The sequence below is a fragment of the Kogia breviceps genome, chromosome 19 (assembly GCF_026419965.1).
Source record: "Kogia breviceps isolate mKogBre1 chromosome 19, mKogBre1 haplotype 1, whole genome shotgun sequence".
NCBI lineage: Eukaryota > Metazoa > Chordata > Mammalia > Artiodactyla > Physeteridae > Kogia > Kogia breviceps.
This window is the reverse complement of record NC_081328.1, coordinates 39,958,175-39,980,001: the sequence shown is the minus strand read 5'-3', so window position 1 is coordinate 39,980,001 and position 21,827 is coordinate 39,958,175. Positions and strand designations below refer to the sequence as shown.

General features: G+C 49.9%; 1 protein-coding gene across 3 annotated transcripts; it reads left to right on the top strand.

Moving 5' to 3' along the window:
• The first annotated feature begins 448 nt into the window (after nucleotides 1–448).
• MEOX1 (mesenchyme homeobox 1) lies at nucleotides 449–19,065 on the top strand. 3 transcript variants are annotated; one of them, XM_067020738.1, is made up of 4 exons: nucleotides 474–507; nucleotides 995–1,322; nucleotides 15,839–16,011; nucleotides 17,180–19,065. In XM_067020738.1, exons 2-4 carry the CDS (start codon nucleotides 1,199–1,201, stop codon nucleotides 17,300–17,302), a joined length of 420 nt encoding a protein of 139 aa, XP_066876839.1. In that variant the 5' UTR covers nucleotides 474–507; nucleotides 995–1,198; the 3' UTR covers nucleotides 17,303–19,065. The 3 variants fall into 3 exon arrangements, with proteins under 3 accessions (XP_058904278.1, XP_066876840.1, XP_066876839.1); XM_059048295.2 differs by having other exon boundaries at nucleotides 449–1,322; XM_067020739.1 differs by lacking the exon at nucleotides 15,839–16,011 and having other exon boundaries at nucleotides 449–1,322.
• Nucleotides 19,066–21,827: the final 2,762 nt, after the last annotated feature.

The following is a 21,827-nucleotide window of genomic DNA, read 5'->3' as shown; positions in this document are numbered from 1 at the left end:
GCAGCAGTAGAAGGGCCTTTAAATCAAATGCAATCAGCAAACTTGTCTCTTGCGCTTATTCCCCGCTTCACTCCCTGGAATTTGGCACTTGATGGATTCTGGATATGACTTAAGTCTTTTACCAAATCCAAGACTTGGGGAATTTTGTTAACAGTGCAATAAAATAACTTCATAGTGTTACGGGAGAAATATTAAAGAAATTGTGTGTGTGTGCTGCTCTCTTTCCTTAAAAAAAAAAATACAGACAATGTTTCTTTAAAAGACTCCATCTGCAAATCCCATTAGATGTGCATATAAGGTTTCTGATGATTAATAGTTGCCTGCTCGGGTTTTGGTTGGAGGGGATCGTGTGTGTGCTGGTTAACCCCTCCCTCTCCTCTCTCACATTTCACTTCAGAAATCTGTCACTCTCTCCCCACCGCAGGATTTAAAAGTGTGTCTCAGCAGCTCTGGACCAGCTCTTTGCAGGCATTTGCTGCGGGCTTCAAGACAAGCACTCATCAGCTGGTGCGTCTGGGCTGGGACAGTGAAAATGTTTAGTGTCATCGGCGACAAATACACGTACAGGGGACCCCACTAGGCAGGTTGGTGTGTCGGAGGGGGGGACCAGGAAGCCAGGAACGAAGTCCAACATAGGTGCGGGCACACGTATGTGTGGCCAGACACATGTGTGCGTAACCGTAAGGAAGAACTTTAACTTTGGTTTTTGTTTTGGTTCCTGGGGTGAATTTTCTGTTGAACCTTTTTCCCTCGTGTTAAAAAAAAAATTTTTTTTTTGCATTTTTAACACTTTGAATATAAAAAGTATAAGACTCCAGCCTTTGAAAGGACTGAGGCGTGCATCAGACAGCAGATGGATCCAGTGGCCAGCAGCTGCATGAGGGGCCCCCATCCCCCGGCCCCGGTCTGGGGCTGCCTTCGAAACCCTCACTCAGAAGGCAGTGGGGCCTCAGGCCTCCCCCACTACCCGCCAACCCCGTTCTCCTTCCACCAGAAACCAGACTTCCCAGCGACAGCAACGGCAGCGTACCCTGACTTCTCGGCCTCCTGCCTGGCGGCCACCCCACACAGCCTACCCCGGGAGGAGCGCGGCTTCACTGAGCAGCACCCCGCCTTCCCACAACCCCCCGACTGGCACTTCCCTGTCTCGGAGGCCCGGCATAGGCTCAACCCGGGCCCAGCAGGGGGCTCCAAGGAGATGGGAGCCAGCAGCCCAGGCCTGGTGGACACCACGGGAGGCCCAGGCGAGGACTACGAGGTCCTTGGGAGCACTGCCAATGGGACGGAGAAGAAGTCAACCAGGCGGAAAAAGGAGAGTTCAGGTAAGTGGCTGAAGAACAGCTGACCGTTCCTTTGCTGTGTGACCTTGAGGAGGTTGCTTGCCCTCTCTGAGCCTAGGTATCCTGACCACGAATGCGGAACAATAGGATGTAATCTACCCAAAGGCAGGAGACTTAGAATAGTTACCTTTGGGGTTGCTTCTACTCAGAGTTCTAGAATTCTCTGGTGACGGGGGCTATGTCTGTGTCCTCAGCTCTCCTGGGCCCTGGGAAGGATATGCCGGCAAGAGAACAAAACAGGATCCACAAAGATTTGGAGGACTTGTGGGACGGAGCCTCTGGCTACAGGCTGGCAAGGGCTGGAGAGGGGCTTTCCTGAACCAGGCTGCCTCTGGGTCACGCTTCTCCCCACCATGCGCCAGCCAGCTCCAAATGGTCCCAGAGCCCCAGGGCTTGCTCTCCAGGGGAGTCAGCTGAGACCAAGGCTCGGAGGGCTAGGACCAAGGCTGGGACCCCGGGCAGTCAAGTAGAACCAGGACTCCGTGTCTCCAGGAGTCTAGAGGGAGAGAAGCAGACATAGCAGGGACGCAAGAGGCAGGCAGCAAGATTTGGGGCAGACTGCCCATGAGGTATCACCCTCTGCAGCTGGGCTGTGCCCAGGCCAAGGGGCAGCTCAGCATGCTAAGGTCTGGGTGACCGCCCAAAAGGCCACTCCTCTGAGGAGCGCTCCTGAGGGATCGCCAGTCTTGGAGAAAGTCAGAGAGGCAGGCAGCAAAGGGCAAGCACTGGACCTCAGAATGCAGGTAAAGCCCTGCTTGGCACTGGAGCAGCAGAGGCCAGATGATGGAGCTGATCTGCTTGTCAGATCCCAGCTAAAGTCCATCTCCTCCTGGTTGGGGGGACCTGTTGTTTCCTCATTTCTCCGTGCCCCCCTCCACAGCCTCTCTCACTGCCCATTCACCTTTTGTCTGGTTCTCTGTCCCCACCTTGCCCAGAACAAGACAGTGTCCTTGCCTCCTGCCCCTACTTCCCCACTACGTCCTCCTGATGGCCGCCCTTGGGGCACATCTGTCTGTCTGAACCTACAGAAGACCTTTCATGGGGCTAACAAGGGGCAGGCAGCAAATGAGAGGACCGACTAACCAACGAGAACACTCTCTGCTTTGCTTTACGAAGCACTTTCAAAGTAGCACAGATTTCCCGAGCATCTTTTTTTTTTTTTGCCAAGCATTGGCAGAGGTCCTGGAACTGCAGGGATGACCAAGGTGGTCTCACCCCCAAAGAGTTCGGACTGAGAGGGAGGAGAAGCCAGCAGATACCTGTCTGACAGTGGATGTGCTATGATCTAGGGAGTTCGAGGTGCTGCAGGAAACATACGATAACTCTTTTGAGTCCCACAAGTTTTCGAGTTTGGTACAGCAGGTCTTGTCAGTGACTTGATTCTTTACACGTGGAAAAGGAGAGACTGAAAATTCTGAGGGCATCTCTGCTAGCATGGAGTCAAAACGGAGTGACCCACTCATCTCAACGTACCCAGGCCTTTTCTGGTTTTAGCATTGAAAGTCCAGTGTCCCCGGGACAGTTGGCCACCCTAGAAGAAAGCTCAAACCCCAGACTTCAGACCCCGAATCCCACGCCCTTCGGTAGATTTCAAGCAGAATCCTCGTTTTGAAATATCTGGTCTCCATGCTTGAAGAAACCCCTTATTGTGCCCACAGTGGATGATAAAAACCACAGCCTTCCTGGCTGCTAAGTAGAAGGGCCCTTTAAATCCCCAGCCAGTTAAACCCTGAACTATTCCTAAGCCTAGATGGAGATTTGCAGAGAATGGGGCACTTTCTGCTTCTCCTCTCCAATGAGCTGTCAGCCACTTGGCTCTGCGCCTCGTTGAAGAGTTCTCCCCTCCTTGGCGCCTGCACTGTAGCGCCTCCATCTCTGCCCACATCCACCTTGGCTGCATCCAGCCACTTTCCAGGGAACTGTGAGCCAAGAGCATCGGGAAGCCATGGGCAAAGCCAAGGGCTGGACTTGGGCAAGCTCATTCCATGTTTCAGCAAGACCCAAATGCACCATCTTTCCTTTGGCGGCAGGGGGTGGGGGGGGTGGGCCATGGATGGCACTGCTCACTTGCCAAGCAGCTGGCCACCCCAGAGCACCCTCTTCATAGGGTCAGCCTCTGGTGGGTGGAGGTTCCCACCCAGGAGGGAGCCTGGGCTCTCCCTCCACGTCCCCTCAGAAGCAGCAGCAGTCGCACAAAACAGGGCACAGCAAGCTGACTCTCTCATTCGTTCTCTGGGGTTCCAGACCCTCTCTGGTCAGCATGGAAACCTTTATTGCATGGCTGCTTGCATCTTCCTTCAGAATTTAACTGAAAGGGAAGGAGGCAGGAAAGATCAGTTTTGTAAGAGCCTAAAGAAAAGGGAAAGCGATGGACAAGTCTCACAACCAACTCCAGGAGTCTGGAGTTCAGTTCACAAGAGACAAACCCACGAAGACCCGCCCCCCCCCTTACCAATCCTGAGCCACTGGTTGGATTCTTTATTTTCAATTTCGACATTCTGCTCATTGTGGATTTTTGTATTAATTTTGATTTTTTAAAACTTTGCAATTAAAATATTCTTTCTCTTGATTACTGAGGTTTTTGGCACCCCTTGCATTTTGCACTCATCGTGTCTCACGCACCTCACTCTGGCCCCTGCTAAGCCATCTCTGGAAGGTTAACCAGCATTGCTCAGAAGTGTGTTTTCCATCGTGCTTCACAATCAGGCAGTCAGGTTGCCGGGTCGGCACTGCCACTTTTGGCTGCTTGACTTTGGGAAAGGTCTTAAATTCTTGGAGCCTCTGTTTTCCCCAGCTGTAAAATGGGACTATAACAATATCACTCTCCATATGGAGTCACTGTGAAGGTTAAATTCTGTGATCTGTGAGATTAACACTGTGCCTGGCACATGAGTTTGATAAATAGCAGCTATGAATGGTATTAGGCCCATATTTCCAGAACCAGAACATAGAATCTGATAAATAGCCCTATGTTATGGGGGACAGTGGAATTGAATATTTCAAATACGCTCTCTCAGAAATTCCTGAGTCTGGGGTATAAGATGTGGGAATTTCTCACGATCATTGTTGGTCCTGAAATCCAGTTGCCATTAATTAGGAACCTGGAGCTCAGAGATCTGCCAGAGAGGCTGGGGTAGGGGGTGAATCATGCCTGGTAAACGTGTCCCGTACTGGCTGGCCTGGCCGGGGGGGGGGGGGGGGTCAGGTAACAGAAAGTTACTGAAAGTTTGTTTCAAAAGGAACGTTCTCTGCTCTCTCCTCTTCTTCCTCTGCCAGTCCCAGCTGCTCCCCCATCAACTCCCCATTACTGGAAGTGGAGCTGATTTGCTCAAGGAAATGGTCAGGAAAGCAGGGGTCCTCGGCTCCTACCCTGAGACTTTCTGTTGGTTCACAGCACAAAACTGATTTAGGAGACAGCTGTGATATTAACTCAACCCAACGACCCCCGCCCTGGGGCCAGGGGGTGTTAAAGACCCCTGCTGGCAAGGACAGCTGCAAGGCCATTCTTGTTTGCCCCCAATCTGTCGTTGCTACCGTGGTTGTCTTTAATTTATGGGAATGAAGGATTTCGCGGTGACTTCCTGACGGGGTTCAAAGGAAGGTCGCGCGTGATCAGCCCGGCTACAGGTGAAGCTGATCGCCCGCCTGGGAGAGTCGCGGTGCCCCGGATCAGCTCAGCGCCGCTCGCCAACACTCTGACACACTCACTCTGCCTTCATCAGACTCGCTTTGCCCCATCCTCCTGCAGCTCCAACACGCGCTTTGCCCCATCCTCCTGCAGCTCCAACACGCGTGCCTCCCAGGGCTCCTCCTTCCCCGATTTCTCCCCTGCAAGATCTGACGTCCACCTCCCCCTGCCCAGCTTACGCGCACTCTCAATTTCCCCTGAGGCTGAAAACTCCTCCACAGATTGGCCTCTTTCCCTGCTTATTTCCCCCTACAGGCCACCCCTCCCACCTCCATCCCCACTCACCTTGCCACGAAACCATACCAGTTTCCTTGTCTTGCAAAGGCACCCCACTTTTTCTCCCCATGCCCCCGCCCCCCGCATTTGCTCAGTTCTTCGCCTTGCCTCAAACACCCTTCTCTTCCCGGGCTCTTCTGCCTACTTATTTTAACATCCAACTTGAAAGCCACCTACTCCAAGGACCCTCCCTTTCTTTGCTTCCTTCCTTCCTTCCTTCCATCCTTCTTTCCTTTATGATTCCACTTGCACCTAGCATCGTTTCACTGAAAGTTACAGTTTAGAAGTTTCAAACTATAGTATCACTAGAACGTGTGCTGATGTTGTAAATACAGCTTATAACTTCATAAAGGAGCTCCCCTGAGATTTCTTACCTTTGAACATCTTGCATTTGAAATCTGCTTCTTAAAAAATTGTGGTCAAGAACACATAATGTAAGATTTACCATCATAACCATTTTTGAGTGTGCAGTTCAGAAGCATTAACTATATGCATATTGTTGTGCAACAGATCTCCAGAACTTTTTCATCTTATAAAAGGAAAACTCTATATCCGTTGAAAAACAACTCCCCTTTACCCTCTCCCCACGGGCCCTGGCAACCAGCGTTCTACCCTCCGGTTTCTAAAAATTTGATTACTTTAGATACCTCATGTAAGTGGAATCAAGCAGTATCTGTCTTTTTGCGACTGGTTTAGCTCACTTAGCACATGTCCTCAAGGCTCCTCCATGTTGTAGCATATGATAGGATTTCTTTATTTTTTAAGGCTGAATAATATTCTATTGTATGTGTGTGCACATTTTCTTCATCCATTCATCTGTCAGTGGACACCTGGGTTGCTTCCACCTCTTGGCTATTATGAATAATTCTGCAATGAACATGGGTGTGCAGATATCTCTTCGAGATCCTGCTTTGAATTCTTTTGGATATATACCCAAAAGTAGGACTGCTGGATCAGGTGGTAATTCCATTCTTAATTTTTGGAGGAAACTCCATACTGTTTTCCATAGCAGCTGTACTATTTTACACTCCCACCAACAGTGCACAGAGTTCCAATTTCTCCTTTCTCCACTTCCTTGCGAACACTTGTTATTTTCTGGGGTTTTTTTGATAGTAGTCATGCTAGTAGGTATGAGGTGATACTTCATTGTGGTTTTGATTTGTATTTCCCTAATGACTGGTGATGTTGAGCATCTTTTCATATACTTATTGGCCATTTGTATATCTTCTTTGGAGAAATGTCTATTCAAGTCCTCTGTCCAGGTTTGTTTGGGTTTTTTTTTTTTTTTTTTTTTTTTTTTTTTGTGGTACGTGGGCCTCTCACTGTTGTGGCCTCTCCTGTTGCGGAGCACAGACTCCAGACACACAGGTTCAGTGGCCATGGCTCCTGGCCCCAGCCGCTCCACGGCATGTGGGATCTTCCCAGACTGGTGCACGAACCCGTGTCCCCTGCATCCGCAGGTGGATTCTCAACCACTGCGCCACCAGGGAAGCCCCTCTGTCCAGGTTTAAATTGGACTGTTTGATTTTTGTTGTTGACCTTCAGGAGTTCTTTGTATATTCTGGATATTAATCGCTTATCAGACATATGGTCCACAAATATTTTCTCCCATTCCTTAGGTTGCCTTTTTATTCTGTTGATTGTTTCCTTTGCTACACAGAAATTTTTAAGTTTGACATAGTTTTGTCTATTTTTGCTTTTGTTGACTATGCTTTTGGTGTCATATCTAAGAAATCATCACCAAATCCAGTGTCATGAAGCTTTCCCTCCATGTTTTCTTCTAGGAGTTTTCTAGTTTTAGGTCTTACATTTTTAGGTCTTTAATGCATTTCGAGTTAATTTTTACATATGGTGTAAGGTAAGGATCCAACTTTATTCATTTGCCTGTGGAGATCCAGTTTTCCCAGCACCATTTGTTGAAGACTGTGCCTTCCCCACTGTGTAGCCTTGGCACCTTTGTTGAAGATCATTTGACCATCTACATGAGGGCTTACTTCTGGGCTCTCTATTCTGTTCCATTGATCTAAGTGTCTGTTTTTGTGCCAGTACCATAATGATTTGATTACTGTATCTTTGTAATATGTTTTGAAATCAGGAAGCCTGAGGCCTCCAGCTTTGTTTTCCTTTCTCAAGATTGTTTTGGCTATTCAGGGTTCTTTGAGATCCCATCTGAATTTTTGCATGATTTTTTTTTCTATTCTTGCAAAAAATGCCATTGGGATTTTGATAGGGATGGCATTGAATCTGAAGATCACTTTGGGTAGTATGGACATTTTAACAATATTGTCTTTCAGTCCATGAACACAGGATGTCTTTCCATTTATTTGTGCCTTTAATTTCTTTCAGCAATGTTTTGTAATTTTCATTGTACAAGTCTTTTGCCTCCTTAGTCCAGTTTATTCCTACATATCTTATCCTTTTCGATGCTATTATAAATGGGATTGTTTTCTTAATTTCCCTTTTGGATTGTTCATTGTTCATGTATAGAAACACAAATGATTTGTGCATGCTGATTCTGTAACCTGCTACCTTGCTGAATTTATTTATTAGTTCTAAGAGGCTTTTGTGGAATCTTTAGGGTTTTCCACATACAAGATTATTTCATCTATAAACAGAGATTACTTTACTTCTTCCTTTCTGATTTAGATGCCTTTTATTTCTTTTTCTTGCCTGAGTGCTCCGGCTAGGACTTCCAGTATTATATTGAATAGAAATGGTGAGGGTGGGCATCCTTTTCCTAGTTTCTGATATTAGAGGAAACTATTTCAGTTTTTCACCACTGACTATGATGTTAGCTATGGGCTTTTCATATATGGCCTTTATTATATTGAGATAATTTCCTTCTACTCTTAGTTTGTTGAGTGTCCAAGAATCCTTTCATGACCTCTCTCCGCTCACACATGGAGCACACCTTGCTGACATCTCCATCTTAGAATCAAACCACAGTTGGCCCGTATCCAGAGTTCTATATGCATATGGCTGTCTTTTTCCTTAAAACTGAAGTGTCTAGAGGGCTGGAATGCCATCTGATTCACCTGTGTAGTCTCCCTAGCACCTACTGAAACATTTGTACACAGGAGAAGCTCATTCAATGTCTGGCCAATAGCCTCTAGTGCAGCCTGGCATTCACTCATTCATTTTCTCACTTTCTCTCTGAGAGCGGCTCCACCGCCTGGCATGAGGGTTTTCCCCATGCGTGATGTGCTTCTGAAAAATGCATCAGGATTTTTACAGTCTCACTCACAAAAAAGTGTGCAGAGAACCAGACTTCAGTCATAAAACCAGCCCAGGGTCAGGGTGAGTGCTGGGTCAGAAAGTTGTGTAAATATCCACATGCAGGCTGGACTTGCAGGAAACTGCTACAGGGTCCTGGGGTTGCATCCCAAGTACTCCCATGGCTGGTGCTGCTGTGGCTGAGCAACAAAGGGGACCCACCACGGCCAGGCAGTTAGGGGGGCTCACGGCTGGGCAGCGAGAGGGCCCAGCTGCCACACGGACAAGTGACTGTGCTCTCCAGTCTAGAGGAAATGGCACCTTTTTCTGATTTGCAGAGCTGTCCCTGTGGCCTGGCATCAGCCTTGCCAAGCACCCCCCAATGGCCTTGCTCCCTCTCTCTCCTCAGTGATAAGCACGGCTTTGGGGAATTGGGGGCATGTTAATTTGCCTGGGCTGTCATAACAAATACCACAGACTGGGTAGCTTAAACAACAGACATTTATTTTCCCACAGTTCTGGAAGCTGGAAGTCAAAGATCAAGATGCTGGCAGGTTTGGTTTGTACCGAGGCTTCTCTCTTTGGCTGGCAGACAGCCGCCTTTTTGTCGTGTCTTCACATGGCCTTTCCTTTGTGCTGGCTCTCTGTGTGTCCTAATCTCTTCTTATGAAGACACTAGTCAGATTGGATTAGGGCTCACCCTAACTGCCTCATTTGAATTTAATGCCCTCTTGAAAGACCCTATCTCAAAATACAGTCACAGGGCTTCCCTGGTGGCGCAGTGGTTGAGAATCCGCCTGCCGATGCAGGGGACATGGGTTCGAGCCCCGGGTCTGGGAAGATCCCATATGCCGTGGAGCAGCTGGGCCCGTGAGCCATGGCCGCTGAGCCTGCGCGTCCGGAGCCTGTGCTCCACAACAGGAGAGGCCACAACAGTGAGAGGCCCGCGTACCGCAAAAAAAAAAAAAAAAAAAATACAGTCACATTCAGAAGTACTGGGGGTTAGAATTTCAACATATTAATTGGTGGGGGGGGGCGACACAGTTCAGCCCATAAACAGAGGGTATAGGGACAAAGTTCTAGCAGTGGGACAAATGCTCCAGTCCCGGGTCCGTTGGCCACTAGAGTTTGTCCATTCAGACAGAGCGTTGCTTCTGGCCACAAGCAGATCCCCGCATCCTTATCTTACTCCCATCAAGAGAGAAGAAAAAAAAGTGGAGACTGTCTTACGAATGAATCTCTAAAAAAGCAGGCTGTTGGACAGAGGAAGAAGGAAAGGAGGTAATAAGAAAATAAATGGACAACCTCAGTGAGTGTCACCTGGGTCACAAATGTGACGCCGAGTGTCAGGCTGAATAATCTCAAATACACACTCACCCCTTTCTGAGGGGCAGGACTCGAGGCCCCTGCAGACCCCTAGGGCCAGCTTTCCCGGTTGCCCACCGCACTCACGGAATCAGGGTGCCCTGGCCTCTGGCCAGTATTTCTCTCGTGGTCCCCACCCCCCATTCCAGCCTCTTCTATGTCATGTTTTCCTTGAACGCAGTGGTGGAGGAGCAGTGACCCCTGGGTCCTGAAGCCTACGCTTCCTTCGGTGACAGCTGAGGGTGACATCTGGAACTGATAAACACAAACAAAGCCCAGCACCGCTCACGCCTCTGCCCCAAGAGTCTCAGAAACTTGCTGGCGCTCCAGCCTCTCATTTCCACGACCCCCGTACCCCCGCCACTTCTCTGCTCCCCTCTTCCATGGCCCCCACACCCCATCTCCTCACCCAGTCCATTCCACTGTCCCTCATCGCTGCCCACCCTCACCCGGCCCCCGCCACCTGGGACTCTCAGCAAAGATGACTCTAGCCCCAGGTGTCCCCCCCTCCCTGAATCCCTCAGCCCCACTGCCGGGCTCCTCAAAGAGGCTGGGAGCCTCACCAGGTCTCTTCAGGCCCCCATGCGAGAGAGGAAGGGCCCAGACATTGAGGTGGGTCGGGGCCCAGAGAGAAAGTCACGCCAGTCCCAGGAAGCCAGGGAGGTCTGGATGCACATGCCCATCTGGTCTTGGGATTGGCTCCATCCAGGTCTCGTCTATTTTCAGGGCTTCGACTCCTCCCTCTGAAGTTGAAAGTATCAAAACTAGTGAGCACATTAAACGTCTAGTCTGTAGCCCAGGAAGCTGTAGAGCCCATTTTCAGAGGATCTGCCAAGGGGAGTCCCAGGGAGGCAGACCTGGACTCAGACCCAGACGCCATCCCTGGAGCGAGCACAGCTCCATACTCATCACCCCTGCAGAGCAGTGTGACGTAGCCTGCCCTGGTCCCAGGGGACTTCTGGCAAGCCATTTAGTCTCTGGGTCTTAATTTCCTCGTGTGTTCCATGGGCTAATGTGTACCTTACCTACCTCACAGGATAATTAAGAGGATCCAGTAGGAAGCAGCCTAACAGCCAGGAAATAGCTTCCTATAAAGGAAATCTGGGTTCTCAGACCAATTCTGCTGCTAACTTGCTGTGTGTCTTTAGGCGAGTTTCTTACCTTCTCTAGGCTCACCTGTAAGATGTAAAGGCCACATCAGATCATCCCTAAGTCCCCTTCCAGGTCTACTATTCTATGATTCTGTAGTACAGAGGAAAGCCCCAAAGAAGTTTATCTCTGGGGGAAAGAAATCGATCCATCGTCAATTGTCAACTGCAAAGTGCTACTTGAATATGGGGCTTGTGGCTGTCTATCTGGTCCTGGATAGAAATTTATGTTATTAAATGGCTGTGAGAGTTGGGGAGTAGGAATACAGGACTCCAAAAAGGCACGTTCCCCAAGGTCTATCTGAACCTCCCCGTAGTTCCGATAAAGCTGTCTGCTAACTTTAAGAAGGTCTGCCAAACGTGACAGCTATTTATGAAATAATTTACCTCGGATGGTGTAAAAACTCATGGTGGAAACCGCAATCACACACACATCCTGTTTGCATTTCTCTGGGCGCTCTGGACCATTCCATCATGGCCCTGCTCCCTCTGAGGGTGTGCAGAGGGTGGGGCGGGGCCGGGGGGGCTCCTCCTTAACCACAGAGGCAGCCAGCTGAGCACCGGCCTCCTCCCTCTGCAGTGCTGGAAGAGGCACCCGCTGGCCCCGAGGAAGAATCAGGACCAGGAGGACTGACGTGGATCGTCACACTCATCAGTTCTAGTTACTGTGCCTGGAAGCAATAGAGACACAGATTCAAGTACAAATGTGCAAAAGTAGTGGAGAAGGGAAAACAGTTAAAAGGCCAGACATTGAAAAGGCATCCCTTTCACACAGCTCTGGAGACGTGGTACCTTGAGATGCGCTGTGTTTTATCTCCACCCGTGTCATCCCTCCAACATCATCTCCAGTAGAACCTCTTGTGATGGTTCTCCAAAAGGAGCCTCAGCTGTGTGCCAGGCACTGTGCTAAGTGTTAACACACATTACCCACCTCGTTTTACCTTCTCAGAAGCCTTCTGATCACAGTGGGTGAGGCTATTCTGTTTTACAAGTGAGGAAACTGAAGCTCAGGGAACTTAAGGGACTTGCCCAAGATCAGAGAGCCCTTTCTTGGAGCCAGCTAAGGCTCAGGCTCTCCAACAGGTCCTCAGAAATCTCTGCAAACACAACTCCCTTCCACGCAGCTCCAGGCTTGGGTAGCTGTGCATGTCAGAGGGAGAGAGAAATTGCCCAGCATAGCCCTGATCATTGGGCTGAGGAGCTTGGGAAGGCTGCGGAGGGCTTCGGGACAGAATACACAACACTCAGTTCCTTCCTTCTGACTGAAGGGTGTAACCTGGGGCCAAGACAAGAATCTTTGAAACTGGAAGGGACCTCAGATTCCAGGCTGGGGTTTCTCAACAGAGGAGGGAGTAGGGAGAGAAGAGAGTGCCAGGGTGGCGTATTGGAAAAGAACTCTGACAACAGCTCGCCCAGGGAAAGAAGGCCCAGCCCAATCACATACTTCTACCCGTGGGGAAAGCGAGGCCAGAGAGGGGAGGGAGTCTCCCCAACAAAGAGATCAAACTATCTTGGGGGTAGTATGCATAGGAACTGTGCATGTGAGCCAGCAGAATGGACACGCCCTGGCCAGAAACGGTATAAAAGTACTTATCATTTTTCTTTGTCTTTTCCTATCTTGATGAAAATGTTACAGTTGTTTATACTATTGCAGAACAAAGACAGCCATAACTTCCACTTTCGTTTTCAGAGCTAACTTGCCATACTTCTGGCCCCTTTGTCATTTCTAACAGTGATGAAAGTTCTTACCCCTCTGGGAAGCTGATGGGGGACAAGGGTTCTCCTAGTGCCAGATGCCACCCCCTTTAGCGGGTGTTGCCCCAAGGTTCACACAGGGGCTCAGACACTCAGTTCCCAGCTCAGGCTCCTTTGTCCTATTTCTTCTTTCCTGAGGGCCCAGGGCCTAAATCAGGGTACTAAGAGGTGAGAGAGGAGAGTGGAGAGGGAGGGGTTTGGCCTGGTTGACACTGGTCAGCTGCCCCCATAACCAGTCCAAGACCAGCTCCAAAGGTCTCCTCCCTTTATCTCTAGGAAGGATTATGTGCAGGACTCTGTGTGTGAGGGACGGGGTGTGGGGGGGTGTATTTGGGGAGGTTTCCATAGGGGACCTGTGTACACCTAAGCAGGCCTGGGAGAAGAGGAGGGTGGGTGTGGGCATCAACCCAGGGCCCCCAGGAGCCCTGGAGGTGGAGATGAGCAGAGCTGCAATGGTCCAGGTCCAGCCGCCAGCTAGCCGATGCAAGATGGAGAACCTGACGCCAGGGTTGATGGTCAAGGCTCTAGTCAGGTGGATCTGGATTCGAATCTCGGTTCTGCCACTCAAAAGCTGCCTGGCACACTGGGCAAGTTCCCGGGCCTCTCTGAGGCTGCTTCTGCCTCTATCTACTGAGAAGGATTTAGCAAACATTTAGCAAGAACCTCCTAAGTGCCAGGTACAGTAGCAAGTGAGAAAAAGCAGTTACATCCCTGGGGAGAGAGCGCTATTAATCAAATTATCACACAAATCCACATGACAAAGCTAAAGGGATAATAATACTACCTCCTCCTACGTGTGGTGTATGGGGAGGATTAAAACAGTGACTGCATCTTAGCACGTGGAAGTCTTTAAGAAATGGTAGCTGCTATTACCCCAGCCCCTCAGATGGCATCTCAAGGAACTGAAGAATCGGAAGAATACTTTATATTTCTCCAGAGCTTTAGAGTTTTAAAAGCATTTTCCACACACAGCAGCTTGTCCAAGCTTCCCAAAACCTCTGGGAGGTAGATTTCTGGATGAGAAGCCCAGAGAGGTTAAGCGACTTCCTCAGAGGCTCCAGCAAGAAGATCCAGGATTCAAACCTCGGGGGCAAGTCCTCTGGGTTTGACACCCCCGCTGCTGCGAAAGGGAAGGGCTGGGAAATACTGAGCCCCAGGACAGGAGCGGATGGGAAACAAGCCAGGTTTCCCAGCCTCGCTCTGGGCGCGCGGGCGAGGGTGTGCTCCGGAATGGGCGTCCCTCGGCGGCGTGACCGTGACCGCCCCTCCCTCCCGGGCTCGCGCCAACCAAGGCTGAAGACTCCTGGGGGACCCCAGCCAGGCGGCGCGTCCTTCCCCGCCAGCCCCGGCTCCGCTTCCGGAGGGGTCTGGGCAGACAGCCCGGCAGGAGAACTCGCCCCCTTCCTTCCCGCCCCCGGGCGCGCCCGGCAGGCGGCCCACCCGGATCCGGCACGGGCAGCAGAGCATCGGGGCTGCGGGGACCCCTGGCGGCGGCCCCCCCGGCGGCGGCCCCTCCTCCGCCTCCTCTGCTTCCCGGGGGACGTCGGGAGGGGGCGGGTGGCTCCCCCTTCTATCCGGCTCCCGGAGGCGTGGCGCGGGGGCGGAGGACGCGCAGACAGAAATACAAGGGGGACTGCGTGGAAAGCGCTAGAAAGAACCGGCGGGCTGACGTTCCCATCGGGAACGTGGGGTGCACGAGAGGGCTCCACGTCCCCGTCCCGCTCGGCAATCTGGCCGCTGGGCCGGGTTCCCTGTCTGTACAACAAGGGCAATGAAGTGAAAGACTTCTAACTTTTGGAGCCCTGCGTAAAACGTGCTTCCTGGAGCCCTTCCCCGGCCACGTGGCACGCGTTGGTAGTTCATTGTGTAGGTGTGTCGGTCTCCTTCCTGTGCGCTTCTCCACCCACCACCGCCCCTTCCCCTGTTCAGATCACGATACAATCCTTTCTGGGTGAACAGCACTTTACAGTTTGTAAAGGCTTCCTACATATATTTCATTGGAACACTGTGTGAGTCAAACCGCCTGAGTTGGATTCCTGTCCCCACCACTCACTGGCCAGATGAACTGGATGAACTTGGACAAGTTGCTTCACTTCTCTGTGCTTAGTTTTCTGGTCTATAAAATGGGTCTCATCCTAGAACTCGCCAGGCTGAATTACTGTGAGGATTAAGTGGCTGATGCATGTAAGGTGCTTGATTCCTGTACCCCTGTTACCAGCTATGGGTGAGCCCCTGCCCTGCCGAACTCAGAGTCTCCTTCGTAAATGAACTTTCCAGACCTGGCCCCGCCTGGTGTCAGGGGTGGGGGGAAGCGGGAGAAACTTAAGGCAGCACTTCTCAATTTACATGTGCACACACCTCCCCTGGGGACCTGGCTGAAATGCGGACTCTGATTCAGTAGGTCTGAGGATGGAATGAGGTGGAGATCCTGCAAGTCTGACAGCTCCCTGGCCACACTACTGCTGCCACCAAGCACCCGCTGAGTAGCTAGGTCTTAGAGCAGAGGTTTGTAACCATGACCATGTGTCAGAATCATCTGGAAGGCTTGTTAAAACAGATCGCTGGGGAATAAAAAAACAGATCGCTGGGCCCCACTCCCGGAGTTTCTGATTCAGCAGGTGTGCGGTGAGGCCCGAGGATCTGCATCCCTAACAAGTTCCTAGGTGATGTTTCTGTCGCTTGAGGACAGAGAACCTCAGTTTTAGAGCATCCTGCCCCACAAACTTACAGCCACTGCTAATGTCAAGCTGGGGGTAGGTGGGGACTGGGGTGCGGTGGAGATCATTAAACAGCCAAGGGCGGCTTCTTGTGCTTTCAGAATTAAAAACCGTTGCGGGGGGGAGGTGCGCCTGAGGTTGCTATCCAAAAATCTTTCCAGTTCCCTGGGGGTAAAGATGCTAGAATGAATGATAAAGGGACACCGTGGGTTCTTTCTCAGCATCCTTTCAAAATAAGAGCCACAGGGAAAGGCTGCCCCGCTGCTTGAGGACAAAAGAAAGGGAACCAAGGCCCTTGCGGCTCACTTCTTCCTCTTTGGGGCCCTCTCTCCCCAGACAACCAGGAGAACCGAGGGAAGCCGGAGGGCAGCAGCAAGGCCCGCAAGGAGCGGACAGCCTTCACCAAGGAGCAGCTGCGGGAGCTCGAGGCCGAGTTTGCTCATCACAACTACCTGACCCGGCTCCGGAGATACGAGATCGCTGTAAACCTGGACCTCTCCGAGCGGCAGGTGCCCCTCCTCTTCTGGCCATCCCTCCTTTCCCGTGCTCTATCATACCCCTCTCTTCCCCCGCTTCTCCCAGAACCTACTTCGTCTTCTCCCTCTGCCCCAGTCCAGTGGTCCTCAACTCTGGCTGTACCTGACAATCACCTGCGGAGATTCTAGTAACACCAGTGTCCGGGCTCCACCCCTAGAGATTGTTTTCATTGGTCTGAGGGGAAGTCCAGGTATCAGAATTCATCAAAGGTCCCCGAGATGATTCTCACATGCAACCAGGGTTGAAACCTCTGATCTGGTTATCCCCAAACTTGAGTGTGCAGTGGAGTCATCCAGGCCCTGTTTAAAATGCAGCTTCCGGAGCTCCACAGAGCGATTTTCCAGTAATAATGAGTGGGACCAGGAATCTGCGTTTCTAGTAAGTTCTCCAGATGATTTGGATTTGCTGCTGGTTCCTGGACATACTCTGAGAAAAACTTCCTAGCCCTTTGTTTTGGGCTTTCTCTCAGAGCATTCCACCCATACCCGTGCTCTGACGTGGAATAAAATATTATTATTATTATTATTGATTGCAGCTTTCAGTTGAGAATGCATCTGCCAAAGTGCTGGATTTAGAATCAGAGGACTTAGATTCAGATCCTGCCTCTACCCCTTCGTAGCCCTGGGACCTCTGGGACATGTCTTCTCCTAACCTCTCTTGGTCTCCATCTGTAAGGCAGTGTCATAACCCCACCCTGCAGGTTTACCTGCAGGTAAATGCTGAAGCTCAGATGAGAAAATGTCCAGACCAGAGCTATCTAAGCTGAAAAATGCTTTATAAATGTGCCTATGGGTGAGGCTGGTGATCCTGTGTTCCCAGATCCTTGGGTAATAGAAGCTAGAGGGAGAGGGTGTTGGCACAGGAGGGGAGGGGCTTGTGAAAGGGGGTGGGGCCAGTGTGACTTTTATAACTGGTTCTTCTGTCAGTCTTTCTTTATCTGGAGACATAAGACAAGCCTCTGGGCTGATTGGTGGGTCTTCCCTTTCAGTGCCTGGAGCCTTTGGAGGCGTGGGGAGGGGCAAGCAGAATTTCGAGCTGGGGGGGTCCCCCAGAGCTGCACCCCAGGTAGCTTGAGCATCAATATTAGGAGGTGGTCACACCTGCCGTGAAGTGACCAGGCTCCTCTGCTTCCTTCATCAGGTCAAAGTGTGGTTCCAGAACCGAAGGATGAAGTGGAAGCGCGTGAAGGGGGGTCAGCCCATCTCCCCCCATGGGCAGGACCCCGAGGATGGGGACTCTGCCGCCTCTCCAAGTTCAGAGTGAAATTCTCCAGGGAGAAAAAAAGGACTGAGGACTGAGCCCCGTACCAACTACCCCCACCCCAATCCTACCTTCACCTTCTCCCACCCAGCCAGGGCAGCCTCTCCACACCTCGCAGTGACTCTTGGATAGGAAGCTGCCCAGGGTTCCTGGGAACCTTGAAGTGTCCCAGAAAGCTCTGTCCAGTATTGCTCTGTCTTAGCGGCCCCTTCCCCAGGGCCTTTGCTTCTCACATTTCTCATGGAGTCAGTCATACAGCAGCCAGAACGGACCCTAGTGAATCCCGGGAATAGCTCCAGGGACACTGTTTCTCAGGGTCTCAGCTGCCACTCAGGAACACAGATGCCCCCAAAGAAAGGAAAGGAGACACACACACCCTAGACCACCCTTCCTTTCTGGGCTCTATATCTGAGGCTTTGGGGGACCTCAAAGTTCCCAAAACCCCAGGGAAAATCATTGTGAGGAAGTTTGAGGACAGAAAGTTAGCTGCTACAAATCAGAAGCCATCCCTGGATCTAAATCTGCTGGTGAAATGGGCAAGTTCATGAGCAATAGCTAGAAGCAGACAGTCAGGAGAACAGCCTGGTGTAGGTGTCTGTGGTCCCCACACAGGCTTTTTACACTGGCTTGACTGGGTTATGAGAATGGACCTAGGACAGCACCAGCTTCTTCAAAATCAATTCAGGGTTACACCCAGGACTGTTGAGCAGGACCCCCAGAACACCGGAACAGCTATTCCTTTTAAATCTATAATTTCTGGATTGAAAACCTATCCAGGTGCTCACATTATTGAGTGAGGGCTGGAGAGGGTCCCCTATATTCTAAGAACGAAGTGATTGCTTCATGAAGCGACTGAGGTAAAGGCTGCTGGGTGCGGACCTAGAAATATGGAACCCTGGTATGAAAGTTTCTCCAGCTGCAATGTCCTGTGCTTTCAAAGAACTCTGACCGCAAATAAGGACCAAAAATAGTCCCCCTATCTCCATGGGATGCACCTGAGGCCCTCCAATGTGTTCCACAAACGCTGTTATGACTGGAAGAGCTGCCACGTTTATGTGTGTGGACTTCCCAGATGCCAAACTGTTGGCCAAACAACCTGGGGTGACTGACGCCTTGAGACTGACCCCCTGCCTGCCTCAGTGCTCTGTCCCCCAACACCAGCTGGTGTTGCAGAGGGAGGTCAGTAAGAGTTTGGAGCTCTTGTATGTAGATGTAATCATTCACGTGTTAAAAAAAAAAAAAAAAAAAAAACCCACCTCCCTATCCCCGAAAGGACAGACGCTGTGGAAAATGATTGCCAAATGGCTGGTTAGAGCGTGTGTAATTTTTTCTAAAGCGTACTTCATCTATTTTCTTTAGATTACATCAAGTTAACTGTGTAAGGTCAATTCACTTAGTAAGAAAACTCTTCAAGAAATAAAATCAATAAGAAAAAGCCAGGCTCCTGGCAGAGCTTTTTCCTGGCAGAGCTAAGAACCACAGCTCTGTGCGTAGTCCTCTGATGCTCGTGTGATGATTGCCCAGACAAGGTCTAGAAGCAACGAAGAAATGGAAGAAATCCTCTGGACCAAGGTATACCTTGGTTCCTCCAAAGGTGGCGGTGCAAATGTAATTGATGTAAAAGAAAAAAAAAGTCTTGTCTTCCTTGCGATTGTATAGTCTGCATTTCCCATGGAAAAATTTTAGCTTTCAGTTTCTCTAACCCATGGCTTATCAAATAGACAATGTTCTGTAAACAAAAGGTGAACTCTTGTTAATAAAGGAATCTTGACCATAAACTAACGAACCCTAATTTTTAAATTCAAAGTTTGAAGATTTTTGTTTTTCAGGGTACAACAATATACAGCAACGGTAATAAAAAAATGACACAAGAAAAAATGTCCTCAATTCTGTGTCTTTTTAATGAAAAGAGATTTGTCTCACCAAGATGTCAGCAATGGACAAAAGAGGACTGGCTAGAGAGGAGGGGAGGGAGGGACCTCGGAGAAGAGACCTGGCCAGGATTTTAGCATTGAGGCAGTCTGGGCCTGGTGTGGGTGGTGACCAGAAACGACGTCATCAGGAGCTGGCAGAGGAAAACAGACCCACCAAAATCAAGGTGCCAAAGGGAGGGTTCAGGTTCAAAGCCAAGCAGAGCAGACATCCTCAGGCACTCCAGCTCCCTCCTAACTCCATTCCTGTGGCTTCGGAGGACATCAACCTCTCTTGGTTTTCTTGTGTGTCTAGAATGTTCCTTCGCTGTCTCCCAAGCAGACTTAATCTCCCTTTCGCAATGCTTTTGCCCCCACTGCTGGTTCCCAAGTTTTCCACTTTCTGCCCACCACCCTTTTCTCCTTTTCTTGCCCTCCCCAGATAATCCCATCTACCTACATTTTTTAAATTGTGGTAAAATGTACCCAACATAAAATTTTAACCATGTTTAGACGTACAGTTCTGTGGCATTAAGTACTTTCACATTGTTGTGCAACCACTGCCACTATCTGTCTCCAGAACATTTTCGTCTTCCCGAACTGAACCGCAATACCCATTAAATAATATCCCCACCTTCCCGCTTCCTTCCAGCCACCTATATTTATAAAGTGTTTACTCTGTGTCGGGCACTGTTCTAAGCGCTTTACATGGACGAACTAAGTTAATTCTCTTAACAATCCTAAGAGGCAGTACTGCTATTCCTGTCTTACAGATAAGGTAAGCAAAACAGAGAGAAGTTGAGTAAATCCCCAAGGTTTTATATCCTATTAATGGTTGCCATAGGTCATATGGTTGGGCCCAGCTATTTTCTTTTCTCTCCATCAGATGAATACTGCTCCCTGACCATTGTCATATGCTGTACCTCCGGTGGGAGGAGTGTATGTCCCCACCTGGTTGACTTCAGACTTGTCCATGTGACCTGCTTCGGCCAATAGAATGTGAGCAAAAGCACCAAGTGCCCTGTCTATGCAGAAGTTTTAGAGTCATCTCATGGCTCTGCCATTGCTCTTTTCCTTCTGCACAAGGCTGGGCTGAGACGGGGGTTCCACCATTACCCTGGGTTCCAGAATAAGAAAGACATGGAGCAAAGCCAAAGCTAGCTCCCAATTTTCATCTACGTCAGCGAGGATATAAAAGTTTGCTGTTGTAAGCCACTGGGATTTGGGGGTCATTTGTCACTGCTGTACCACTTTGTGGAAACTGACCACTCCCGTGATGACACTGGGATTTGCATCCCAGCATTCTGGCACCAGACTAACGTTCCCCTTCCCCTGATGTGGGAGCTTAAAGTTTCATACTCTGCCGCCTATTGCCCTTTGCCACCTAGATGGCTATAGGCACGTCAAACTCAAAATATCTGAAGGAGAAACCTCCATTCCCCAGCTTAGGCTAGCTCCCCCGCCTGCATTCTGAATCATCTATTTTAGTTGGCGACACCACAACCTACCCATTCACTCATACTAGAAACCTGGGACACATCCTTGATACTACCTAGCTGCTTTGCAGAACCAGTCAGTTACCTGGTCCTGTTCATTTCACTTAACTCACAGGTATCTCTCACACCCATGCATGCTTTGTCTTCCAACCACCATTGCCTTTGCTCAGGCTGTCAACATCTCACAGTTGAACTAGAACCTCTAATAGCTCTCAAAGTCCATCCCCTACAGCAATCACACACACACAAATTCAACCTTGTCACCCCTGATTTAAAACCTATCAATGGCTTCCGATCACCTACAAAATAAAGTTCGAAACCCTTTATATACCTCCAGGTTCCCCATGCTCTGGCCCCTGCCTAACTCTATAACCTCGTTACACCACCCCCTGCCACAAAACCCAGCAACACCAAGCCACTGGCCCTTCCACATACACATACCATGTGACTTCTTACCTACATTCCCTTGCTCCTTCCCTTCTGTTTGGAAAGATCTCCCAGACCTGGACTTAGGCATTCTACTGGCACTTAAAGGGACAACTTGAAAGGCACACAGAGGAAGTTTTAATGGGTCAGTATGGCCCAATTTTCAACAGGAGGCTGGTGCCTGACATCAGGCAGCAACATTATCCACTTTCTAAAGTCAATAGAAGAAAATCTCTGTCAATATGAGAATTTTAATTTCTTCAATAATAGTTAATAAATCCATGGAGGAGAGTCTGATAATGAACTTAAAGGTGCACGCACACGTCGGTCAAGTTTTCGGGTTTCTTTTTTTTTTTTTTTTTTTTTCGCGTTTCTTTTGAAGACTCCCAGACCCTTCCCTCTCTTCAGTGTTGGCGTTCGACTGAACAGTGCCAGGTGAACAGTAGCTGGGGCCAACTGCTCCTCAAGTTGATAAAGATCTGTTTTTTCTCGGGTGCAAAGCTATACGAAGGAAGCAAGCCCACCCACTGGCGACTCCCCGATGGGAACCAGTGACTGTGACCAGAGATGGTGGCTTGGTAGGAATCCAAGCAGCCAAGAATTCTCCGACAGTAACTTTTCAGTAATGGGTTTCTCCATCCTTCAGAGAGCGTCGAGGACAAGCAAGTATGTGGCTGCCCTTTAGAGAGAGGGAGA